Source organism: Atractosteus spatula, chromosome 18 (genome assembly GCF_055471065.1).
Source record: "Atractosteus spatula isolate fAtrSpa1 chromosome 18, fAtrSpa1.hap1, whole genome shotgun sequence".
In the NCBI taxonomy this organism is placed as follows: Eukaryota; Metazoa; Chordata; class Actinopteri; order Semionotiformes; family Lepisosteidae; genus Atractosteus; species Atractosteus spatula.
Genome location: NC_142723.1, coordinates 4,389,500 through 4,413,265, shown reverse-complemented (window position 1 = coordinate 4,413,265; position 23,766 = coordinate 4,389,500). Strand labels below are relative to the sequence as shown.

The window sequence follows — 23,766 nt, the reverse complement described above, 5'->3', positions numbered from 1 at the left end:
TGTAATAGCGCTTGGTTTCGGAAGAACCTGTTCCCCTGACAATGCTCCCATACCTCACTGTGATTCAGAGATTCCATTCAGTGGAATGCCACCAATTTCCGTCAAAGATCGCAAGAGATAATTCAACTTAAGTCACCACTGTTACATAGAAAAACGGTTTTTTTTTTTAGACGGGGTATGTGGACAGAACTAGTATAATTACGTTTGATGCTGTATTTCGAATGACAATTCATCTGTCATTCTAACCCGTGTAATTTTTTACTCGCGATGAACATTTAAGCGATGAAGCCAGTAAAACTGGAATATCGGCGAGGGCCAGGCTGTGATTTCAGCCTTGCCCTTGTGCGATTAGTCATGGTTGCTCTGGAGATATTTACGTTTATCCGTGTGGTTCTACTACCACAAGTTCCTTAACTGCTCTTTTAATTCCTGTCGCAAATAACAACAGAAGAAAACAGCACATAACCAGCGAATGGGCACATTATTTGTGCCTAAAAGATTGTGAAGCGGTTCCACCGTACTGGAGAAATTTCGGACTGAATTTCTTATTGACAACGAGAATGAAAATCGGGAAGTTGATTTTGGGCGCTTACCGATAAGGTTCCCTCTTATGCGCGTCTTCTGTTACTCACACATAAAAAGCCAATAATAATGATATTTCCCTATAGTTTTCATATTAACTAATGTTATAATATACACTGCCCAGGATGGCGATTTAAATAAATTTTGTTTTTCATTAAGTGACATTAAGCCAAATGCACCTGTTACTCTAATTTTGGGGGGAAAGAGGTTATGTTTCAAAGCTGTAATAATTTCACCTGTTCGTTAAATTAATTCTAATTAATTAAACCTTAGTTTATCGCCTTATTTTTCACACCGCTTCGCCTGGAGTTGATTCTGCGGATATCAGTCATTTAACTTAGGGAAACTGAAAAATAGAACTTCCAGCTAATTGTAAATTAAAAGCAACCAGCCGTAAACTAGTTTGAAAAAGCAGTGTGATCTCACAGCTGAAACGAATTAAAAACTTTGGATGTTTCCCTCTGCAGTCATGATCATTATGAACGTCACCCGCTAGGAATCACTTTCATCAAATGAGCGACACATAGAAGTATTTAATTTCTAATTTTCCACCAAGCTTGGAAGTGATCTGTTTGCTGTGATGAAACAAACACTCGGACACAAAAACGGAGATTTCTGTCGGCATGTTGAATGAGCAACGTGGCAGTTTAATCATGTGTAGTGTCCCCTTTTCTATTACGGATGAGTCACGGGTTGATAGTGCTTATCAATGAAAGCACACAGATGTTTTCCATGGTTACTGTATATTATAGTCCTCTGGTATTTTGGACTGAAGAGAGCATCATAGTTAAATGAAAAGGCAAAAATGAATGAGTATGATCTTTTATTGTGTACATTTTTAAAAACATCAAGTGAAGGGTTCAATATGGCTTCAATGATGACTTGTCTTGAGTGCCAATATTCTGAAAGGGAGTTTGTCTTGGCCACAGCCTCCCATCAGGGATAACAGGAGTGAGAGAGTGCGAATGGTGAAGCCAGGCACCTGGCGACTGGGAGGCATCCTGTACGAAGGTGGAGGCTCCGTGTGTTTGTACAGTACCATTCAGATGAGATTGCAGTCAGACTGGTGGTGCTGCATTCCAGCACCACAGCCAGACCTCTGCACATCCACTTGTGCTGTTATTTATCAACAGAGCATTTGTAGTTTGAGATATTCACTTAAAAATGCAGCCAGAAAGCACAAAGCACAAAGCACTGACTCATACGCCACTGAATCTGAGAGATCTCGCTCTGGGCCAGTCTACAACTCTTCCCTCTGGTTCCCCTCGGAGTTCTCTGGCTCAGCCATCTTCCTTTTGTCGTCTTCCTCCTGCAGGAGACAGACAGCAGTCAGGCTTCAGTCTGTCAGGAGGACTTTCCAAGATTTCAACACCTAGGTGCTAAATCCGAAATCTTAAACATGACGATTTAACATTCGTTAGTTCCTAAGAGCCCCTTCAAGAGCCAGTTAATACCAGTTTTCTCTTTGCATAGCTGTGGTTACAATGCAAGTTCTGAGTGTTGCCAGCTTCTAAGAAATAGCCAGCACTCACCAATATGTGAGTCTACACTTCATCATATCTAAAGTTTTTAACAAACCTGAAGATACAACTAATACCGATATTTTAAAAACAAGCAGATACGTTGTCAGCATGAACAACCAAAGAAGAGTTATCTATTAATTTATCTATAAATGCATTGAATGATGAAAATGTCCATTACCCACCTTCGCTCTCTGTTCTTTGGCTAACTCAATTTGATCCTCAACAAACTGAACAAAGTCTTCAAAAGTTCTTTTCCCAGCATAGGGGACCACCTGGGCAACAAAGAGAGGAGATTGTAGACAAATACAGACTCTTATTGATTCCAATTGTTTGTTTTCTGTAGTCTGAAAGAAGGGCAGTTTAACACTTGACATCTGAATGATATCTGCCATGGCAATGTCAATTAGGCGAGTCTGCTGTTAGCAGTATCTAGAAATCTGCCAACTGTAGAGGGAATTTTTTTACTTTTCTCTGTTATCTCCAGCCAAACACCTGCAGTTGTTGTAGGCATGATCAGTCGGGGATAACATTTTTGATAACCTTGACTAATATAATAATTTGACCAACTACGTGAGAGTTGGGGTACAATGGAAACAAGAAGACGCAGTAACCCTTTAAGGCTGCACATGTCTGCCTTCTGTACAGCCCCTGAATTCACAGTCGTACAGAGTCACAGGCCATGAAACAGCCCGACAACACGACTCTGCAAGAGACCTGCTCCTGTCCAGACTATAATGATTGGGAGTGGGGCCGCATTTCAGGCGCATTTAAAAACCAGTTCCTCTGGGAAAACTGGAATATTTGGCATTTTGGGAGGATTTTAAGGTACAGGGCAAAAGCCTGTTTCATTCTGGGCTCCAAACATTCTGGGCGGAGCGGTGGCTCTGTGGCTGAGGATCTGCGCCTTTGGCTGGAAGGTTGCTGGTAAAAATCCCACGGCCGGCAGAGGAATCCTACTGCATTGGGCCCCTGAGCAAGGCCCTATACCCCAACTGCTCCAGGGGTGCCATATAAATAGCTGACTCTGCGCTCTGACCTCAAGCTTCTCTCTCCCTGTGTGTCTCATGGAGAGCAAGCTGGGGTATGCAAAAAGACAAATTCCTAATGCAAGAAATTGTATATGGCCAATAAAGTGATCTTATCTTATAAACATACTGAATGAGGTGATTTTCCTCCTCTGTATCTACAGTATAAGTGTCTGTATTCCTGACATCCTTAAAAGCCCTTGAACAGCCAGAGTAAGAGCACACCATGGATCAGTTTGGCGGCGGACATTGGCGACAGATCTTTTATCCAAAAAGGCGTGGCGAGATCAGCACGTGGCACGTGTGTGGGCGCACCTTCTCTGCAAGTACTGCTGGGAAGAACTTGAAGGCGGGGTGGCGCTCCTGCAGGACGGAGTGGACGTCGTTAGCGGCGCTGTCTATCCTGGCGATGACCACAGTCTCGTGGTGTCCATACACCTTGCCCAGCTTCTCCCAAACGGGGAACAGCTCCTGGCATTCCTTCGACCACGGAGCGTCTTTGCAACGGGAAGAAGCCCCATCAGTACAGCATTCTCAGAAGAGCAGTAAGCCAGGAAGATGCAAGTCAGAGATAAGCACCAGCAAACACAGCACAGAGCACTGCTGTCTTAGAGAGAGGAAAAACTACAATATCCAGTGTCTGTTTCCAGCTACAGTACTGAACACACCTGGAGAACATTAAGGAATGTGCCGTGAATGAACACTTTATGAATGAATAATGAAAACCTACTCAAAGTGAATTACATATGCACAAAATATATCTGTATGCTAGCTGCACTTTAAGTCTGTAGCTGTTTAGATCTGTTACTACCAGGTTAATAATAATAGTTTATAATATACCCCAGGCTAAAAAGGCTTTCGAAATGGTATTTGCAGCTCCAGTGACAGGGAAGGCTCAGCTGTTTGTTACCTGACCAGTTTCAACTAATGTTCCAGGGCTTTCAGGGGTGAGTATTTTAAGTTTAGGAAAAGGGGTGTTTTTTTTTGTGATGTGGGCTGCAAGTGTGGCCTTGAACATTTGGTGGTGGAAAGACGCTACTGTAAAAACACTCTGCCTCATTCAGGGGTTGTGATGAACATTACTGTCTTAATGCATTAAGAAAAGTAATCTAAAGCAGGTTACAAGGGGAAAGGCTGAACAGATTTGACAATGACCATTCCGACTGGAGGTCAAGATGAGATTAATCAATAATAATAATAATTCCTTACACTTAGATTGCGCTCAAAGTCCTTTACAATAATGGGGACTCCCCTCCACCACCGCCAGTGTGCAGCCCCACCTGGATGATGTGATGGCAGCACTCAGTGCACTCACCACACACCAGCTCTCAGTGTGGAGGAGAACAGAGTGATGAAGCCAGTTCATAGATGGGGATTATTAGGAGGCCATGATCAGAAAAGGCCAGGGAGAAATTTAGCCAGGACACTAGGGTTAACACCCCTACTCTTTTTGAGGAATTCCCTGGGATTTTTAATGACCACGGAGAGTCAGGACCTCGGCTTTATGTCGTATCTGAAGGACGAGCGAACCCGCACATCTCTGCGGTCAGCGATGCTAGAGAGTTCTTTTTCTTTTTGATTGTTAATTCATTTATTTATTCAACATACTTTGGGTTTCAAAATCCCTCCTGTAGATGTGGTGATCAGACACGGGGAATGTTGAATGCCCTCCAGTTGATCAAATACATTCCTGTCATTTTCATTTAATTTGCCCTGTGTAGTAATGGATTACAGCCTGGAAAAAATAGTGTAGTTGTATTGCTTCTCTTGATAGTTACGATGTGCGATCTAAGGTTGCACTATCAAAAGTATACATGTACTTACAAAACATTACAAAAACGTTCCTCTCGTCATTGAAAACGACTCTGTCAAAGTTCACGGCAACAAGTTCTTTCACTGGATGTTTGTCCCAGTTTTCAGGAATGGGTTCGCTCTCCAGTTTGGGCTGTAAATATGAAAGGCATCCATGTTAAACAGATTTTGCAACAAGCTGAGTAGTGACGCCTTCTTCTGTAGCCACGAAAAATCCAGCTCTCTGAGTGCTCAGAAAGCAGTAGTTACGAGAGAGAGATTTGAGATTTGATTTGAGATCAGTTTAGATTGTGGAGAGACAGCATGCTGAGTTTGTTTTAAATGACTTATTACCTGTTTAAGAATCTGCATAGAGTTTTATGTATCTACACTGCATAATTGTATTATTATGGTATTACTGCACCAATCTGTGTTTTATTTTATATTTTTTTATTAAGGGTGACTACTAAGAAAAAAAACGAAAAAGAAGTTTTTCAGGTCAAGAATCTTTAACGCATTGTATTCGATATTATTATTTTATCATATACAATAATACCTCACAATATCATTGTCAATATTAAGCTTCCCAAAAGGTCCCTGTATAATACATCAGTCTATTTCTAGATTTGTTGAATTTATTCATCAGAAATCGATAGCTAAATTAGATCTGTTTCACATTATATACGATTGTAATAGGAATAGTGCTTCAGTTTGGACATCAGAATACCTTTGCTTTGCCGACTATAAAGTCCCCGCAGAATTTCCTCACGTTGTCAACAGTGACCTCTTCTGCTTGCATCTGGTACTGCACATTGTCTGTCAAATTCACAATCCGTACGGCCGGAGCGTCCACATCGCGCACTCGGAAATACTCAAAAATCCTCCCGTTTCTGCTTTCGTCGGTGTCAACAAAAATGAACAACACCTAAAAGAAAAAAAATACTTTTAGGAGTGCCTGTTTGTGGTTGTATTGTTGTTTTGGGCAGCCTCATGAATAAACTGGATTTCAGAACTTGCACCAGTGAGCGCTTCCGATCTTATCGGCATTGCCTATCCACGTCTCAGCCGGCCTCTCAAGCTACAGTATTTCATTCTAATGCTTGCTCACAAGTCAGTGGACTCACTTTAGCCTCAATAGCTATTGAGGGCATTTGTCCAGTGTTCAGTGGATGTGGAGACTGTTTTCACATCCACAACCAAGAAAACTGTCGTATCCAGTTAAAATGACATTGATCTAGGCAGAACCTCAAAGACACCAAGATTTCATCTCATCAGGACATGACATTGACTGGTAGAAATAATGCATTTCTTAACAGTTCTTTTATAGGCTGTCCCTAAATCCAATAAATATAACTGAGCATTTCATGGACAGGCTATTATTTGAAATTTTCCAGTCGATATGAATGATAGTTTACAGTTTTCGACAGCGTTCCTGGCTGCTGGTGTCCTGTGGTTGACTAATTGCCAGCTGTTTTTATTGTCCGACTTGATGACAATACCTCGCCCCTGAATTCGGCAGCAACAGCCTCAAAGGTCCCGTGGAGGTCTCCAAAGTCTTCTGCGCTCTTGTTTGCAAACAGTAAAATGTGATTGGTCATGAGAGAGCCAAATATCTTCACTGACGTCTAGCGTGAAAAAACAAAACAGACAAACACGGAGAAGATGAGCTTGGGGAGACATTTGTGCCCTGGTGCTCTTTTGAATCTTAAGCACTTCTTTAATACTCACCTCTCCGTTATATTCAGTCACAAGATCCATTTCATGCACTCTGATGAATTTGATCAGGCTCTCTTTCAGGGTCTCACTGGAGACTTCGTATTCTTTGAGCACTTCGGACTGAAGCAAAGCAACACATTAAAATTCAATTTAAGGGCAAAAGTCAGTTCAAAACCTGTAAGCACCTGAGAGCATGTAAGCAATTATAAGTGATAAAACAGAAGAAGATAAAGAGGAGACCAAGTGGGACAATAATCAGCTCAGCTCAGGGGTCTGTGTGTAAGAAAGTAAGCAGGTCCCATTTTCAGGTCTTCAAGGCCCATGGGAAATGGGGGTAAGGGCCAACATTTTTCTTGACTACAACATTTTTCTTCTGGTCAGCATCACACTCCAGCCAGCCTATTACACCTGGTACTCCTTTGGAGAGCAGGCTGGGTGGACCCAGGAGCCCTCTAGAAGGAATTAGAGCAAGCTCCATCACTTGACCCTACCTGGGATTGAACCTGGGACCTTCTGGTTAGGAGCTAGACACCCTTGCCGTCTGAGCTACCACAGCTCTGTGTGTAGGACGGAGTTGTACTAATTGTAAGGACAGTGCTGATTTTGGGGCCGATCGCTGGGCACTCATTAGGCCTGCGCCACGTCTCTCCTACCTGTTTAAATAACACCACCGTGTCTCTGTCTTTCCTGACTTTGTATTTGCTGAACAGGCTCTTATTTTTGGTCACTCCAAAGGGCAGGTCAGGGATGTCAACAGCGGCTTCGTAAAAGGTTTTCACCACACCTTCCTCCAGGTCCTGCAGCCCAGCAAGAGCAAAAGCACATTAAAACAGGTGAAGGCGGTGGAGGATAGGATTAGAATAGGGATAGGATAGGAGGATAGGAAATGCACACATACAGAGTGGGACGCGGTCTGAAACTACAGTAATATGTAAAAGGTTTTCACCTGGTGTTCTAACCTTCCTCAGAAGCCATTGTGAAACAATCTATGTGTATTTTTCCCCATCTCTTCCTTTTCATGGGCTTTCAACTTGCCGAGTAAGTGCGGCGTGTGTGTGTGTGTGTGTGTGTGTGTGTGTTACACTGTTCAAACTGGTCTTGCGGTGGTCAGAACACAGTCAATACGCCTGTCGAGGAAGCTTCAGGGCAGAGTAGGGAACTATCCAACAACAACATTTCCCCCAGACACAGCAGAAAGTGCTTTCCTGCAGGGCACTGGTTATTATGAGATTGATCCTCATTTGTTGTGGTTTATGTCTACATTATTTCCTTGTAACAGCATCAGGTGAAACATTTACCTGGAAGAAGCCCAGGACGACCACATCGCCCCCCTTGAAGAACTCCTCTGCTTGGCTGCGGTCCTTGATGAGCTCTGCACTGCGACCTGTCCTCCTCTCCAGCCAGGTCACGATGGAGGAAGCTGTTCTCAGCACTGCTTTCCCATAAACACAGATTGCTTAACCGCTGTCGTGAAGTTCTGACAGTACCATAGGCTAAAAAGCAGGTTTGGCGTTTAGCTAGCTCAAGCTCTGTCTGAAGTGCATTCCCTTGTAAAGAATTTGAAAAGGATGTCAACATGTGAAGGCGAAACACGGGCTGAATTAATACCCAGGTGCAACTGGGTTCCATGAGAAAAAGGGCAAGGAGAGACAAAAAATAGGAAGAGTGTGTGAGGGGTTTTGGGTGCTGAAATGCACACATACAGTACGTACCTGGGCAGATGACAGGGTTTTCTTTATCGCCTGAGATGTAAAACCACAGGGCTGGATAGGCAGTGACGTTGAGCTCGTTGGCCAGGTCCTTCTCCTTGGACACATCGATCAGACCCAGGCGGATCCTGGAGCCCTGACTCTTCAGCTGGGCGGCAGCAGCAGTGAACTCCCGGGACAGGCTCTGAGAGTCTCCAGACAGAGGAGCATCTGGAGGAAGCGTGAGCATGGGTACATCATGACTGCCCCCCGTGGTACCTGCAGCTGTTTAACATCATTCCTCATTTCCAGGTGGCTGATTCAGGTTCAAAACACAGCTCTGGGGGGTTTGCAAAGATATTGTCCAGCACTGTTAATGATGTTGCGGTATTTGGAGAGCTAAGTATTTTTTTTCTGAATGTCTCACTGTCTGATCCCTTTGACTAGTCAGAATAGATCAACTCCCTAGGTCTAGAAGTACTAGAAATCAACCAATGACTATAGGAATCAATGGCCAGAGTTAGGCGCTTGGTGCTGGATAATGCATACAATAATGCTCCAGTTTCTGCTGCCGCAGCCCAGCTTTGAGCCTGCTATGTGTTCAGGCTTATCAGGAGCGGTGCATGATAAAGCATGTTGTCTTTTACACTCAACCTTTCAATGAAGCCTTTGTGCAGTGCATGATGGAAGTGGCAGGAGTTTAAATATGCTTTCCGTCTTAATGGTTGGGGAATAGTCAATAACTGAAAAAATGTTATCACCACAGTGTTGTATGTACTGTATCGTAAAATAGTTTCTGCTGTATGGTTTGTGGTGCACAGAACAATGACGTGGTCTAGTTATGCCTTGATAACCAAATGTCCTACCTGCCTTCACAACTATCTTGAAATGTCTTTATCACACTATGATCTTCAGTTCCAGTCAGCCTCTGTTCTCAGGGTTTATAGGACGAATTAAAGCAGAAACTGTTTTCACTCTGAGGGGTCTGGTTCCCAAGCATGGGGTTGTAGCTTATTTCCTAGCTTCTCTGGAAAAAAAAATGGCTGAACAAGTCCTTGGATCAATTAGTTACTAAAAGTCCAGATGAGCTCCACTGGCGTCCTCTTATTTGTAAACATGTGCTCTGTGTTTCAGTAGCTGAGGGTCGGCATGGAGTGACCAGACCAGGAGTGGAAATAGGACGTTTGAATGTGAGAAGAGTTTTTGGAATTTAGTTTCTAAAAGACGTTTGCACTACTGGTTGTCGTTATGTGTTTAAGTCAGTGCTTTTAAAACAATTAAATAGCCTGTGTAATACAACAGCTGGCACATGCTGTTCAAGAAACGAGATAATTGCACTTATCTGCAATAAAAGCCCTACAATCCCGGTGTGAGTAAAAACGTGCTCACAGATCCCAAGCTCAGTACTTACGGAAATCCACCAGCAAGTACTTGTGCTGCCTAAGAGCCTGGTCGAAGTTGCTTTTCTTTAGCACCAGGACACCGTTTTCTTCCTTGATTTTTGCGGGTTTCTCTTTCTTGGCCGGGGGGACCCTGTCCCCGGAGCTCTCCAGTGTCGAATTCCCTGCGACCGCAGCGCAGAGACATGCCGCGCTGAGAAGGAAGAGGCTCGGCGTCTTCATGCTGGCACAGCGAGGAGGAGGAGGAGAGGCAGAGACGCTGACCTCCAGAAGGGCTGCCGGTGGCTCTGAAGAAAGCCGAGTGAGGAAATGTGCTCCTTGCTAAGTAAGGTACCACGTGGGCACACCGCCTTTCCCACTGATAACACTGTGTACTTTGGTAATGGATGGAATTTATCACCGTGAGTTTAACCCTGATTGAATAAGCAAGGTGACTGCATACATTTAAAAGCAGAGTCAGCCGGGGGTCTTGTACAGCATTGCCTTTGCAAACTAGACCCATTTGGATAGAATTAACACAGGAAAGACAGCAATCGTTTGCCCTCAGAGGTATAAGGGTGCCTTGCTAATCTTCTCTGTAGAATAAATTACCACAGCGAAGGAATAAGATTTCTGCTCTACAGTAAAGAGCGTCATTCCAGCTTTTCCCAGTTGAAGCTGGTTACTCACTCTTGTATTTGAGTTTTGCAGTGGGTGTCTTCTCCCTGCTTAATGTACTGTAGCTCTCGTACTGAATTTCTTTGGTCCAGTGCTCGGAGAGGACGAGGAAATGTGCAGTTGGCTTCTCCTAGCACAACACAGCCCAGATAACCCTGTGACACACACCCTGGCAGGTCAGAAGGCCAGCTGGAATGAGGAGCACTGTGGCACTAAGCTAGGAAGTGGTTTTTAATGAAATAGCAGGACCACCCATCAGACTGAGGCTGCGTAGTGATTCATTTCTGGTCAGGTTGCAGGGTTACAAAGTTGTATAATAAAGCTAATTTGTACATATAAAAGCCTACACACATGTCAAAGATCTATGCAATAGCATCCTTCTTCATTGTGGTTCTGGTATCAGTCTTCTTAGGGACAAGAGAGCATGTTTAACCTGATTTGGAGATAGCAAGGTGAGCTCTGGTTGCTTGAGGATAAAGCTTCTCACATGAAGCCCATTAGCTAGCCAGTCCTGAGCCACGGCACCCCTCGAGTCTGTTAGTCACTTCAAAGGAGCAGCTGCAGAGTTTCCCTGTGTCTGACACTCAGCTCCACCTCTAGAAGCAGATTGCTAAACGAAGCAGCTCCCCGCTTTTGACAGATTTCAGTTTTAATTAATGTGTAAAAGACAGAAACACAAAAGTAGTAACACCAGATATCTTTGTTGTCACAAATGAATATGTTCCTACTCAGCATGATGATTTATGCATTTCAGAGCAAAAGTTAAATATGTATAGTAGTTGAGTCTAGGAACAAAGAGCTATGCTATTTAACAGCAGCAGGAGGAGGTAGAACTGTATTCAAAAAGTTGATTAGAAGCATTCACCATCCAGAATACCAGAACAGCCAATTTCTATTTGTTATGTACATCTGTCTATGCTTATCGTCTTCCTATAGTTTGATGGGATCCACAAATATGTTTGGAGTCTGTTTTATACATAAGAAAATGTACAACATTTTTTAAAACCATGTTTCAGTGATCTCTGACTCTTGTTCCATGCAACAAGCACAGACCATAGAGCTGCTGAGAAGCACGAGGCTGAAAGAGCAAGAGAGATTCTGATCACATTCTCTTGTGGATGTGGAGATTCTGGTGGCACTGAGGGCAGCTGTGATGGGCGTCCATTAAACTAGTCACAAAGAACGGCAGGAGGCAACATCCGCAGAAAAGCCTGGGAAACAGAAAGTTTCTGATGTCAGTTTTGTACAGTTGGAATTTTAACTATTGCCAAGTTTGCAATGCTCGCAAACGTCTACCTAAACAACAGTTTTGTTAATGTCGTAATGATTGTTTTTTTGTAGGTATTAACCAGTTCTACTGCATGGTGGGAGACTGTATTGTTTCTTCCTAATCTGCTCTAACCTACTGTTGGCTTGAATACCAAAGGTTGTCATGTCTGTGGAAATCCTGCATGTCCTGTTTTTCTTTCTCTTGCACTTCACCTCTCCTGCTGCTCTTAATACATTCTTCTACCACCCTCATGGCTGGAAAACGCCTCTGATGTGTGTCACTGATAATCTCAGGTATGAATATTTTCCAAACTTGTTTTCCGTGGTCTCAGTACTCATTCTGAGTGTAGGTCATTCCATTATTTATTTTTATCAGTGCAAGGATTGCTTGGGTTGTTTACCTTTAGAACTCAAAGGCATTGTGGGTTTGTGAAGAATGTGGTTTGAGTTGTTTCAACCTGCTGGAGTATTTTCAATGTTCAAGGAAGAAGAATGCAGATTACAATGTTAGCTGTTATTTAGTGACAGAGGCGGAGATCATTTAAAGAGTTTGATTTGTCACCCGTGGTGCAAGGGGACAGCTGTCTGAAAACTGCTGTTTTCCAGTCTTTCAGTGCACTTGTGAATCGCAGTGCTGTACTCACCCGATTAAGATAAACACAAAGCACAGCACCCAGGAAAAGACTCCTGGTTTGTAGATGACGTTCGTCATGACCCTCTGCTTGCAGTTGCTGCAGGTTGTCATGCAGGGCGAGTCTCCCAGGTTGGAGGAGACGACCACAACCTGCTGCATGGGCACAAAGACGGTCTGGCCGGCCAGCACTGTGGAGAGACGAATGGCTCCGTGCTGATCCGAAACAAAGCACACAGACAGGTCCTTCTGGAGCCGGGCCCATCCCCCGCAGGTACAGGAGCCTAGTCTGGGACACCCAAGGTCTGGGTGCACCTTGGTTGCATCTTGTTACGCTGTTGAGCCACACATGTGAACCGAATGGCTTGGGGAAAGCTGACGAGCTCACTAACCGTACTTGCCTTCAGAAAAGGTTTTATAAAAGTTTACCCTGGCAGATTTGCCAGAGGTGTTCTACCCTTCCAGTGCAACGCTGCACTGTGTTAATAGTCCTCATGGTACATGTTTGGATCAAGACTGGGGCTTTGTCTGCGTTGACCCACTTCTTTCCGAAAGAACAGTACAAGGAGGTACATACCCTGGGCCTGGGGCTGGTTCTGCACCACCGGTGCTGCAGCGCTAACAGGCACCGTGGACTGTGGCTGGGGGGCACACACGTTGATGTGAATGTTGCCTGAGTTCTCATTCTGAGCCCCGTAGCTGACTTTTGCATTCGAACCCTTGCGCGGATCTGTGGGGAAGAGAAAATCCTCTCAAGGTTTCTAAAGGGGTCTGTGCAATGGAGCCATCACTTTGTCAATCCGACAATGGCTGCAACCTGCACCCCAGCTGAACAATAAGAGACAGACGCTCTCTTCGCGTTCTGATGTTGATCTCGGTGACGTAGCGAGGTGCAGTGTGAGGTCTGGAGTTTACATGAGGGTTAAAGACTGGGTTCCTGGTGTCTAACGCCAGAGGAAAACCTTATTCAGATGACTGTGGGAGGCAGTCGGAATTCAGCGTGGAGAGATTTGCTCCCACCCAGGCTGCAGGAGTTTGCCGTACCTGTTTCCTGGTAAGCGGGCGGAGTGGGGAGAGCCGCATCTACCTCACTGTAGGAAGGTGCTCTGGTGGACTGAGTTGTGTCCAGCTCGGAGGCAGGCTGCATTTTGTCCTAAATGCGTAATCACTGGGGGAAAATGGGGGGGAAAAAAGGAAGGTAGTTGTGAATTCTTTGCTCATGAGACACACAACGAGTGAGAGTGGCTGCTGCAGGGGACAGAGCCAGGTGAGGCACGTCCTGAGCACGGACACAACAGCCTGTCCACGTCGGTGGAGGAGACGGGGCTCGTCCAGTTACAGCAGCTGGCACAGCCGCACGCTGTGGCCTGGGCACGCAGGGTACCGAGCAGTAGTTGATTGCTCCTTAATGACTGGTTTGGATGTAAGATCACATGATATCTTCCGCCCGTTTTCTCATGATTTGTCATATAAAGAAATGAGAAATTTAAAGGCGAAATAAAGAAAGAAAATTCTGTTAATTTAAAACTACTTAGATTTTCACCATGTTGACTAGTATTTCAACACCTGAGCAAGAGCTCAGTCTTCAAATCATGTGGAACCAACACAAATGTATTACAATGTTAATAATGATGAAAATAGATGAAATACATAATAACTAGTCATTAATCATTTTACACTCTTGTAACGCTCAAGGCAGTTAAAGAATAATGATAAGGAAAGAGCATTTTGTACTCCAGGAAAACATTGATTTTCTAAAACCGTTTAATCCACAAAATAAAAATGGATAATATTAAGCTTTCAAAAGTAAAATACATAATTTAATCAGGACCTTTTCTGACAGTTTAATTCTTAGTTCTTTCTTCTAAACAATACTGAAGAGTATAGGAAATAACAGTCACCATTAAATGGGGGCAGAAATATTTGGTTTCTCAGAAAAAGCCAAATAATAAAATCAAATTCAAGACAATAAGCAGTTTTAACACAGTGAGAAAGTCCCATGCAAATACTTTTACGAATTCCCCATAGTCGCAGGACCATAAACTGAACAACAGAATAAACAAGAATCAGTCACAAAAACAAGCAAAAGCCGCAACACAATTCTTTGTTTTATTAATAACAATAATGTCTGTGTATCTGATGAACATTTTACTCCCTGCTGCCACTGAATGGTGAATTCATTGATTTGAAATAAATGCTTGATTTCTCTGCTGGCTGAAATGCTATATCGATACGTAAATACATGAATGATTGTGTTAATTGAATAAAAAATGAAATGTTGAGCTGTAGGTCAGTTTAGATTTGAGTGAGGAAATGGCAGGAAAATAGATTCTTACCCTACGAATGATCAGCCGGAGCTTGGGAAGGGAAATGAAAGTTATTTAAATACAGAACCCCTTTAGAAGGCTGTCTTCAGATCTCTCCCTCCCCTTTTTCATCCACTCTCTTCACCTGTCTGTGTTAGTGAGCTGGTACAGCCTGTTTGTGTTCTCTAAATGGTGTTTGGCAGTTGTTTATTTCAAGCTACATTCCTGCGTCTAGGTCTTTGCCTCTTAGACACACCCTGCAGTGAGGTGTCCCATAAAGGCTGGACAAAATAAAACTGGCAGACCACTGGCAATTGCACCGAAAATGAAAGTTTTCTTTGATTCGGGGTGTAAGGCAAAATAACCAAGATGCAAATCAAAACTTAAGCATGTCTTTGAGCTGCGAACTAGTCTTCTCTGTGCACCCACTCCACAAGCTCCGCTGAGCTGCTTACCAGCTCAAAGACAGAGACTCTCACTGAGCCTCCTCCAGGAACTCCCCTGTTTCACTGGGCGCTTGCTCGCTCACTTGGTCAGTCAGCTGGCTGGTCCATCAGTTCATTGTTTGCTGGCTTTCAGATATAGCCAGATTTTATTTACTAGCTCATCTACAAAAATGACATCTGTTGAATTTGAATAAATAGTCTCCATTCTTAGATTTTTCTTTATTCTTTGCTACTTTCAGTGTTCCATTCTTGGGATTCAGCTTATTACATAATGACAAGTATTTCTGTTGGATGCTGGGCATTTAGGGAGAAATTCTGCTTTGCAATTAATTTTCAAATGAGGTCTGTGTTGTTGTTGCTACAGAAATGACCAGTGACTGTCCTGTCTGTAAAATGAACCACCTGAGTTGGGACAGTGTGACCTTGCTTCTCGAATAGGGATATATTTTTTAGACTCCGCAACCAAAAGATAAGATCTGAAATTTGAGCTTCAGTTTCTGTGTGAACCTGGGTGAATCGCACAATCAGCCATTTCAGCAAAACCTAAAGTTGACCAAACTTGACGTGAATTGCACATAGAACACACATGACTTGTAAATGTCAATAGAGTCCTGCAAAATATTAATGAGCGTACATCATATCAAATTAAAACCAGCTAAAAAAAACTACACACAGAAACTCGAGACACAAAACCTTCTGCATTCTTCACATAGTCCAAGAGACGAGACCGAAAAATCAATAAGAGTTGAAAACTCTTCAACTGAGCTTCACTTTAAGATGCACAGTCATGTAACACAAGATGATCACTGATAAGGACAAGGCATTAAGAGCCCAGGACCTGTCTAAGATGGGAAATCATTTCCCTCAATGTAAGCTGAACAAAAGTAACAAGATACTTTTGACAAAATGTCTGTAAATCATGCAACTCTTTCATTTGTAACTAGGGTGTACACTACATCATAGTTACATTAAGATCTCTTTCCTAAAATATAACAGTAAAACCCTCTTTCTTCCAATCATAAACACTCCCATGAACAGTATAATTAAAGCAGATGAATTTCTCTCCCTGCCTGTGACATCAAAGTTGAGCAAATAATTTTGAGCCACTCACCTCTGGGTGAGTAGAACTCTAGAAGCTCAGACTGTGACTACAGCTCCAGCACTGCTTTAGAATTACAGTATACAATTGAAAACTTTTACTTGAATTTGGTCATAGAATACAGGTACATAGATTTGTTTTTTCTCGCCATGTTAATGTTCTGGAGTAGCAGCAACTGCAAGATCATATTACACCATGTTCTTGAAAGTCTCAACTCATGTCTGCACATGAGTTTCTATAAAGGTAAATATTTCCTTATTTTTATGTCATAGGAGGTACTTAAATGTTAATACTGTAGCGACAATGGCCAAATAATCACACTTTTGCATCTAGTCTGTGTCATACACCACATTGCAAGTCAGTGAAATTTTGAATAGTGGGAAGATTTGGACTCACTGGTGGGGGTGTGTAAACAGTTGACTTGACTTAAACAGAAGTGATCTGTAGCTCGCTGACCTCAGGCTTCTCTTCAGGTGAGCACAGAAGTGTACAGGATTGTCAAAATGTGCAAATCTGGTCTCATGCTTTAAATCACAATCTCGTGTTACAGTTATAAAAAATCTGGTTTAAGAAGTGGCCTGGCACAATGCATTTTATTTTATATAACCGAATGGTGACATTTAAAAAAAAAAGTAAATAAAAATAAGTAAGAGGTTTAACAGAATTGGTTGGTTCGGCCTAAAACGGTACAGCTTTCACACAGTAGTAATGTCACTTTTTATCTCAAGTCTTACCCTTATCTACAGCTGGGAAGGCAGTATGTTTAAAAACGTCCTAAACATAATCATCAATTAAAAAAAAAAACTTGAATGTATTAAGGCATCTTGAAGAACCTTTTTTCCAGCTATAGTTCAAGAGAGATGTACACTGTAATACCACAAAAGAAACAGGCTTATTGATGGAATGAGTATTGGTACAGATAGGAGCTAAATACGCAGTTTTATTCAGATGCAGTGGAAATCATAATTCATCCTTTGACGTCTCATTGGCTTGTGCTGGTATGTCTGTAGTGGTATCAGACTCCTCAGAGACCTAGAAAACACAGAATGAAATCTGAAATAGGAATCCTTACTGTATATGGTCATTTCCAGTAATTTCACTTTGTACGTTTTAATACTGTCAACTCGAAACACCAGGGACAGACTATGAGGAGACCAGTCTGTGATACATTATTATGGGTGTGTTAAGTGCCACATTTCCCCATTGAGAAAATGTGCACAGTTCATTTGTCTGCTCAAAGGAGACATTTTGGCCTTAAGCCTGGCAGAATGGTGACATTTACCTCTTCTTCCTCCTCAGGCAGTTCACCTCCATTATCCAGAAATTTGGAAAATGTCTCCAGATCTCGCCGACCATCATAGTCCACAATCTGCGCAATGAAAGCAAATTTCAAAAGCTCCGATCAGCAAAGAAAGTTACAGAGTAGCAGTTGTAGACTGACTGTTTCGGCTGTTTAGTACTGCAACAACGAGAACTGTCCAGCTGCATTTCAATGACACAAATAGTCCCGGGCTCAGGCAGGCAGTTCTACTGTGCACAACAAAGTAAACCACATAGATGGTTAGGTATGCTTTTACTGCAGTGCTGGGAAAACATAGATTTCAAAAGGTGTCAGTGATCAAAGGTTTTTATTGTGGATCAGCTGCAGCCAGAGTTACTTTCCTTGTGCCTGGAAACTAGAAATGATCAGCAAAGCTTTCCAGTGGTGCTGGCACCCCAGTTCCAGACACACTTACAGGAGAGCTCCCTCCTCACCTTCCTCTCTGTGCCAGCTGGGAAATATTTGATCGTGGGGAATCCAGACACGGTGAGCCCCTCGACTTCGTTGGCGGTGGCGTCCATGTTGGCAATGATAATGTTCTCGTGGTCTTTGTATTTTTCTCCCAGCTGCTCCCAGACGGGCGCCAGCTCTTTGCAGTGGGCACACCAGGGGGCATCTTTCAAACAGGCAGGGTGAGAAATGTCAGGCTTCCCCGAGTTCGTGATGTGATTCCAAGCTCTTTATGTATTTTTTTTTTAAAAGGTAAGCACCCTTTCTGAAAAATAACATTTGCTTTGCCGCCTTCGAAATGTCAACACTATCAAGTGTGCAGCACAAAGTCTGACAAATGTGTTTCTGTACTTTTAATTTTTTTTTGTGATACATCAGTAAGCACTGCGGAGAAATGTGGCCAGACTTTGAAGTCTGTACCTCACAGGGGGCATTACTGAGGTTCAGCAGAGGGTCATGAAAAGACAAATTGCAGATCGTACAAACCAAAGACCGACCTGGACTGAACATTCAAGAGTCTAGAGGGCTTTTTCATTCCCCGACATTTCTTCTTATGGAAGGCGGTTTTTTATCCCCATCGTTATATAATAAAAGCAGTTTGTTGGCATGTACTGTGCCTACATGGGTGTTCGCCTCATGAGTGGGCTACTGTACTCACATTTCAATTGACCAGCAGGGCTCTGAAGCTTTCCCCACAGCTGAGTGGGGGTGAGTAGACTTAAGGTGCTTTTTTTGGGCTACTTACAGAATTCTACAAAGACGTTCTTGGTTTCGGCAAAAGCCACTTGTTCAAAGTTTTTGCCGACCAGAACCTTCACGGGCTTCTTATCCCAGTCCTCGGGGACTTCCTGGCTCATGAGGTGGGGCTGAGGAAGAATGGGAAAGTGGCAGGAAAGTTGGGGGTCACACTTGGGGCTCTACTACCATTACGGTTCAGCTCCGTGACCGAGAGGCCCCGAGGCAGACGGTACCTTGACTGTCCCGTCCAGCACGCCCCGGCACAGAGCGCTCAGGCTCTCGGCGGTGATGGCCTGCTCCCCCAGCGAGTACTTCTTCGTCGTGTCGATGTCGACGAGGCGGACGGTGGGGGCGTCCCGGCTGCTCAGCCCGAAGTAGCTCAGCACGTGCTCGTTGTCGGGGGAGACGTCGATCAGAATGAACAGCACCTACAGCAGCGAGAGAGGAGGTCAAGACGGAGCACTCCCCTGTCTTCGAGGACAAGTCAATGGGCTGGAGAAACCAGGCTGTAGCAGTGAGTGGCATGAATGACTGCCTTTGCCCTATGAGACTTTGTGGGAGGAATTTTATCTATTAAAAACAGCAAAATAAATGTGTTTAGAACCCCCTGCTTTGCTGGTGGATCACCAGAGACAATCTGCACAAGGATGTTGATTTTGTACTTCTTTTTCAGGCATATAAACACACTGGGGAGCTAGCGAACGCTGTTTCTCACCTGGCCAGTGAACTCTGACGCCACCCCTCTGAAAGACTCCAGCAGCTGGAGGTGCTCCCCCACCGTCTTGTTGATGAAAAGCAGTAAGTGATGGTTTATTTTCGCATCGAAAATCCTGTGGGCGTTCTGGAAAGGGAGACGATGGTAAATTCACGCTCACATGGGGCAGCGGCGCAACACGGCCCACCGCTATTGAACTGCGAGAACTGAAGAACGCAGCCGAGCGCTGTGACGGTACTGTACCTGCTCGTTGAACTCAACGACGCGCTCAAGCGCATTGACCCTAATAAACTTGTCCACCATTTCTTTACTCAGCTGTGCGTCCTCTGGCATTTCCAAGTCGGCACGTTTCTCATCGAACTGTAGCAGTACAAACAAAAAAAAAACATTCAACTGGGATTAAACGGGGAGGCGTTAAAACCAATACTTTTCTGAGAAATAAGATTTATTTGGAAATTTCAGTTTAACCGCGAAGAGATCTTTTTATTTTCATAATTTCATTTGAGCTTTTTATTACTTAACGGACTTTTTATGACAACCTTTTTTTTTTTATTCTCAAATAGTTTTTAAGTCGAACCCGCACCGGATCCGATCATAGGTAGGGCGGAGACTGTACCGTGCAGTGAGGAAGGCTCAGCCGGTACAAGTATTGGCCACCAGGTGGAGTCTGTTCGAGGTGTCATGCAAACGCCTGCGAAACGTCAACTTCCGTACCTTTTTGAATAATACAATTCTGTTCTTGGAAACCTCGTAGTTCTGGAAAATGTCAGGACTACTCGTGATACCGAAAGCGATGTCTACTCTGTCGAGAGCCGTGTCGTTGAAGGCCTTTACGTCCTCGCTCTCCATGTCCTGAAAAGACATTGAAACGCTTGGTACTGAATATGATACGACACCAGACAGTGGCTGGCGAACGAAATTGTAAATGTATGCGATCTTGGGTTGAAGAAAAATAAGATTTAACCAGAAAGCATTAACATACAGATTAATCTGCTAAACGATATGCGATGCACAAGCAGCTGCAAAAAAAAAAGCATATGCTAACATATCGATAGTGTCTTTAATCAAACATATGAGCACTTGTTGCTCTTTTAATGCCTGTCAGTTTGTGTTGTATATCTGTAAATGGATATGAAAGGGCACTTACTGTAAAGAAACCGATAACAGTGACATTATTTGCATCGATAAGGTCCTGAGCACTGGCCACGCTCTCAAGAACTGTGGAAACTGGCCCCGTTCGCCGTTTCAGCCACTGGACAATCCCCATGGCCTTCCTCTTCCCTGGAATCATACAAGTGCAAATAAAGATTCCCAAATCTCCCAGACCTTCTTAATAGGCGGAGAAGGAAAGACCTTCATACTGTCTAATTTTCTGCTTTTCGGTTCTGGTTTAAAAAGGCTGTTGACCTTCATGTCTGCAAGACCAGCAGTGAACTAGATGTGGTTACTTTCTGAGCCTAAAGTCCTTGGGCACAGTGCCATTCACATCAAATTGTTGCAGGCCTCTCCCATGGTAATGACTCCTACTCTTATTATAACGTGCTTTCCTTATTTTCAAAGCTCTGTAGTCGGCTACACATTTCATGACAGCTAAACTACTTTTTATATCTATGAATTTGGACCACAGGCGTGTGCTATCTTCACCCTGAAGACCCCAAGGCTCAAACCTTGTGTGACCCCCCGACTGCGGCGACCCGTACCTGTAAATTCGATGGGATTTTTCCTGTCTCCGTCTTTGAAGAGTTTCAGGATAGGAAAGCTACTAATCTGAAACTCCTCGGCCAGCCCTTTCTGCTCGGTGGCATCCACCTTGGCCAGCCTGATGTCGCTGGACTCAGTCTTCAGGATGCCAGCAGCTTCGGCGTATTCGGGTTCGAGCGCCTGGCAGTGTCCACACCAGGGCGCGTCTGGACAGGCGGAGACAAGCGTGGGTCAGTGCAGCCTTCCCTGTGTCTTTAGCTACACGCCAATGCAGGACTGACATGCTGCTCACAAACAGCTTGAAGAGGCACAAAGTCTTTTATAACAGAAAGAGGGAGATTCATTTTTTTTGCTATATTAACTTGTAATAACTAACTTGTGCCATTTAATTGATATGACATGGGCCTCGGGAGATGGATGAGTTTTTTTTAGTCAACTGCTTGTTTTCGACACCTGGATTAAACCAGAAGACATTATGGTGATTAATTGATGTACTGTAACAATGGACGTGCTTTCAAAATCAATTATATCAAATGCTTATTGTTCCCCACTGAATGGTGATTATTTTCCCCTCAGGTTTTTTCTTGAATGCTGATTTACAGACAAAATTGACTGAGTGACACAAGATTTCTCTCGAATTATTGGCTTCATCACTCTATTCTCCTCCCCACTGAGAGCTGGTGTGTGGGGAGTGTACTGGCGCACTATGGCTGCCGTCGCGTCATCTAGGTGGGGCCGCACACTGGTGGTGGTGGAGGGGAGTCCCCATTACTTGTTAAACTGCTCTGAGTGGAGCGTCCAGAAAAGTGCTATATAAGTGTAAGCAATTATTATTATTTTATAAGACCATTGCACAAGTCTATATAGCATTGGCTTTTTGAAGATGCTTCTCCGCATGTAATAAAAAAGTAATTTTCGGTAGGTCTGTGTACCCTTATCTACAGCTGGGAAGGCAGTGCAGTTAATTATTATTCAGCAAATTTAACTAAAACCGCACCGGTGAGAACCTTTCCATCTGTTAACTGCTGAAGTCGGACAAATGCCTGAGCTGATAATTGAGTAAATCTTCATTTTCTGTGTCACTAGTTTCACGAGTGGTGACGCCTTTGAATACAATTAGTCGACTGTTCTTCAATTGAATTTTAAAGTTTACACCACTGCGACACGTCCACTGTGCAATGTTTTAGCTACAACTAACGAAATTATAAATGTCTGCGATCTTGGACGCCCCTGATAAATTAGAATTAGTTTGTTAATTATTTGATAGGAAAGAAGACGAGTTAAGTCAGGGGAAAAAAAGCTATTACTTAAAAACACCCTACTCAGAACTAGTTGCGCTATACTTACAAAACTCCACAAGAAGGAACTTGTTTTCACTCAGCGCCCTGGCGAAATTATCCTGATGAAGGACCATTATGCCCTTTTCTTCGGCAATTTCATCAGATTTGACATCTTCCTTTTCCTGTGCATCCGCAGAAGGATCTTCGACTTCGGCTCTGGCTGGCGAGAGAGTGGCCAGCGCCCAGGACAGGAGAAGCAGGTGTAGCCTCATGGCGCCGCACCTCGCCGGTCGGAATGAATGATGCCTGAGAACTGTCCAGCCGCACCAGTGCTGATAAAGCGGAGACACCCGTGACGAGTCACACAGGATCCGGCGTGTAAGCTTGCTACTGGTTTCAACTCCCTGCCTTGGTGGGAGTTGCCAAATTTTGGAAAAGCAGCTTCCTAGAGTGATAAACAAAACTTTCCCTAGCGTCTGCGACACAACGTTTAATACATTTTTGTAATTTCGTATACAATGCAATGAATGCTGTTCTAGTGGTTTGGTTTCTCTCCAGTCGATATGCACGCAGAAATGCAAGGCTTTTAGTTACATTCGTGAGGGGAATTTCACCGTTTAGAACCCATAAGAATGTGTGGTCATTAATTAAAATAGGTAACGTTAGTTCGAAACTGGCATAGGTTACATAGAATACTTCAGCCTTTTTTTTTTAAATTAAAATATTTTACAGCTACATTTGTACGTCGCAAGAGCCTTAACCTTTGTATTAAATGACGTTATTTGTTGTGTTTACTGGAGCACTCTAGCAAATGATTAAGCTATTTGAGCTACTATTCAGAAGACGTAATAACATCATGGAACGTTCTTCCCTAGAGGCAATAAGACAAGGCCTAGAAGTGCTGAAAATATTCTAACACCTAATTTCTAATAGACCTCATTTATCACTACTGCTTCAAGTAACTTTTTTTACAGACCATATACGAAGGGTGCTGTGTTTGTGGTAGAAAATCTAGGTTGCGTGTCTTTAAATGGACCCTGTCATTGCCGGCGCTCGGGGGATTGTTTCTTGGGTAACGGACTGTAAACAGCCTATGAATCCAATCGATCCCGGGTCGATCGGATTCATAGCAGCTGCAGATGGCTCACTGCCCCGGTCTGTTCAACTTCTCCCTGCAGGTGAAGCAGTCCGGCAGGCACAGATACTGGGACACGTCGCATTCAAAAAGAGAGGTCACTGTGCTCAACCCTGTGATCGAGCAGGAAACTAGTAAGTTAGGAAAAGAAATTATGTTTAGGCATAATAGACTGACAGACTATTAGGGGTTTTAGGACTGTGAGTGCAGTCAAAATACACTTATTATAAAGCAGATCTGTGAAAGCTAAAGGCATGTTCATCCAGTGGACAAAGGTGTAACTGCAATAGTAC

The 23,766-nt window shown here is 43.6% G+C and overlaps 3 protein-coding genes across 3 annotated transcripts; all 3 read right to left on the bottom strand.

Annotated features, from left to right (window-relative positions):
- Positions 1 to 1,389: 1,389 nt before the first annotated feature.
- Positions 1,390 to 10,019, bottom strand: LOC148818428 (protein disulfide-isomerase). Its single transcript, XM_088936487.1, has 11 exons — positions 9,737 to 10,019; positions 8,350 to 8,556; positions 7,936 to 8,069; positions 7,291 to 7,434; positions 6,650 to 6,757; positions 6,421 to 6,546; positions 5,649 to 5,846; positions 4,955 to 5,075; positions 3,446 to 3,627; positions 2,288 to 2,377; positions 1,390 to 1,891 (listed from the first exon to the last, which is right to left on the bottom strand). Exons 1-11 carry the CDS (start codon positions 9,945 to 9,947, stop codon positions 1,823 to 1,825), a joined length of 1,590 nt encoding a protein of 529 aa, XP_088792613.1. The 5' UTR covers positions 9,948 to 10,019; the 3' UTR covers positions 1,390 to 1,822.
- A 994-nt stretch (positions 10,020 to 11,013) lies between these two features.
- On the bottom strand, positions 11,014 to 14,767 carry LOC148818427 (lipopolysaccharide-induced tumor necrosis factor-alpha factor homolog). Its single transcript, XM_088936474.1, has 5 exons — positions 14,619 to 14,767; positions 13,327 to 13,450; positions 12,860 to 13,012; positions 12,296 to 12,473; positions 11,014 to 11,593 (listed from the first exon to the last, which is right to left on the bottom strand). Exons 2-5 carry the CDS (start codon positions 13,427 to 13,429, stop codon positions 11,485 to 11,487), a joined length of 543 nt encoding a protein of 180 aa, XP_088792600.1. The 5' UTR covers positions 13,430 to 13,450; positions 14,619 to 14,767; the 3' UTR covers positions 11,014 to 11,484.
- A 1,951-nt stretch (positions 14,768 to 16,718) lies between these two features.
- pdia2 (protein disulfide isomerase family A, member 2) lies at positions 16,719 to 22,633 on the bottom strand. The gene is made up of 11 exons (XM_088936473.1): positions 22,406 to 22,633; positions 21,058 to 21,264; positions 20,505 to 20,638; positions 20,072 to 20,209; positions 19,601 to 19,717; positions 19,358 to 19,483; positions 18,876 to 19,070; positions 18,650 to 18,770; positions 17,889 to 18,070; positions 17,416 to 17,502; positions 16,719 to 17,165 (listed from the first exon to the last, which is right to left on the bottom strand). Exons 1-11 carry the CDS (start codon positions 22,608 to 22,610, stop codon positions 17,094 to 17,096), a joined length of 1,584 nt encoding a protein of 527 aa, XP_088792599.1. The 5' UTR covers positions 22,611 to 22,633; the 3' UTR covers positions 16,719 to 17,093.
- Between the last annotated feature and the right edge of the window lie 1,133 nt (positions 22,634 to 23,766).

What these genes read in the sequence shown, in the direction of transcription:
- LOC148818428 (XM_088936487.1), bottom strand. Translation starts at nt 9,947, where the DNA reads ATGAAGACGCCGAGCCTCTTCCTTCTCAGCGCGGCATGTCTCTGCGCT. An exon ending in TGACTGAATATAACGGAGAG is followed by an intron (nt 6,547 to 6,649) that starts GTGAGTATTAAA and finishes TTTTCACGCTAG; the next exon opens with ACGTCAGTGAAGATATTTGG. An exon ending in GAACGTTTTTGTAATGTTTT is followed by an intron (nt 3,628 to 4,954) that starts GTAAGTACATGT and finishes CCCGTTGCAAAG; the next exon opens with ACGCTCCGTGGTCGAAGGAA.
- LOC148818427 (XM_088936474.1), bottom strand. Translation starts at nt 13,429, where the DNA reads ATGCAGCCTGCCTCCGAGCTGGACACAACTCAGTCCACCAGAGCACCT. An exon ending in GCCCGCTTACCAGGAAACAG is followed by an intron (nt 13,013 to 13,326) that starts GTACGGCAAACT and finishes TCTTCCCCACAG; the next exon opens with ATCCGCGCAAGGGTTCGAAT. An exon ending in TTTGTGTTTATCTTAATCGG is followed by an intron (nt 11,594 to 12,295) that starts GTGAGTACAGCA and finishes TCTGTTTCCCAG; the next exon opens with GCTTTTCTGCGGATGTTGCC.
- pdia2 (XM_088936473.1), bottom strand. Translation starts at nt 22,610, where the DNA reads ATGAGGCTACACCTGCTTCTCCTGTCCTGGGCGCTGGCCACTCTCTCG. An exon ending in CGTCAGAGTTCACTGGCCAG is followed by an intron (nt 19,071 to 19,357) that starts GTGAGAAACAGC and finishes TCGCTGCTGTAG; the next exon opens with GTGCTGTTCATTCTGATCGA. An exon ending in TGCTGGACGGGACAGTCAAG is followed by an intron (nt 18,771 to 18,875) that starts GTACCGTCTGCC and finishes ATTCTTCCTCAG; the next exon opens with CCCCACCTCATGAGCCAGGA.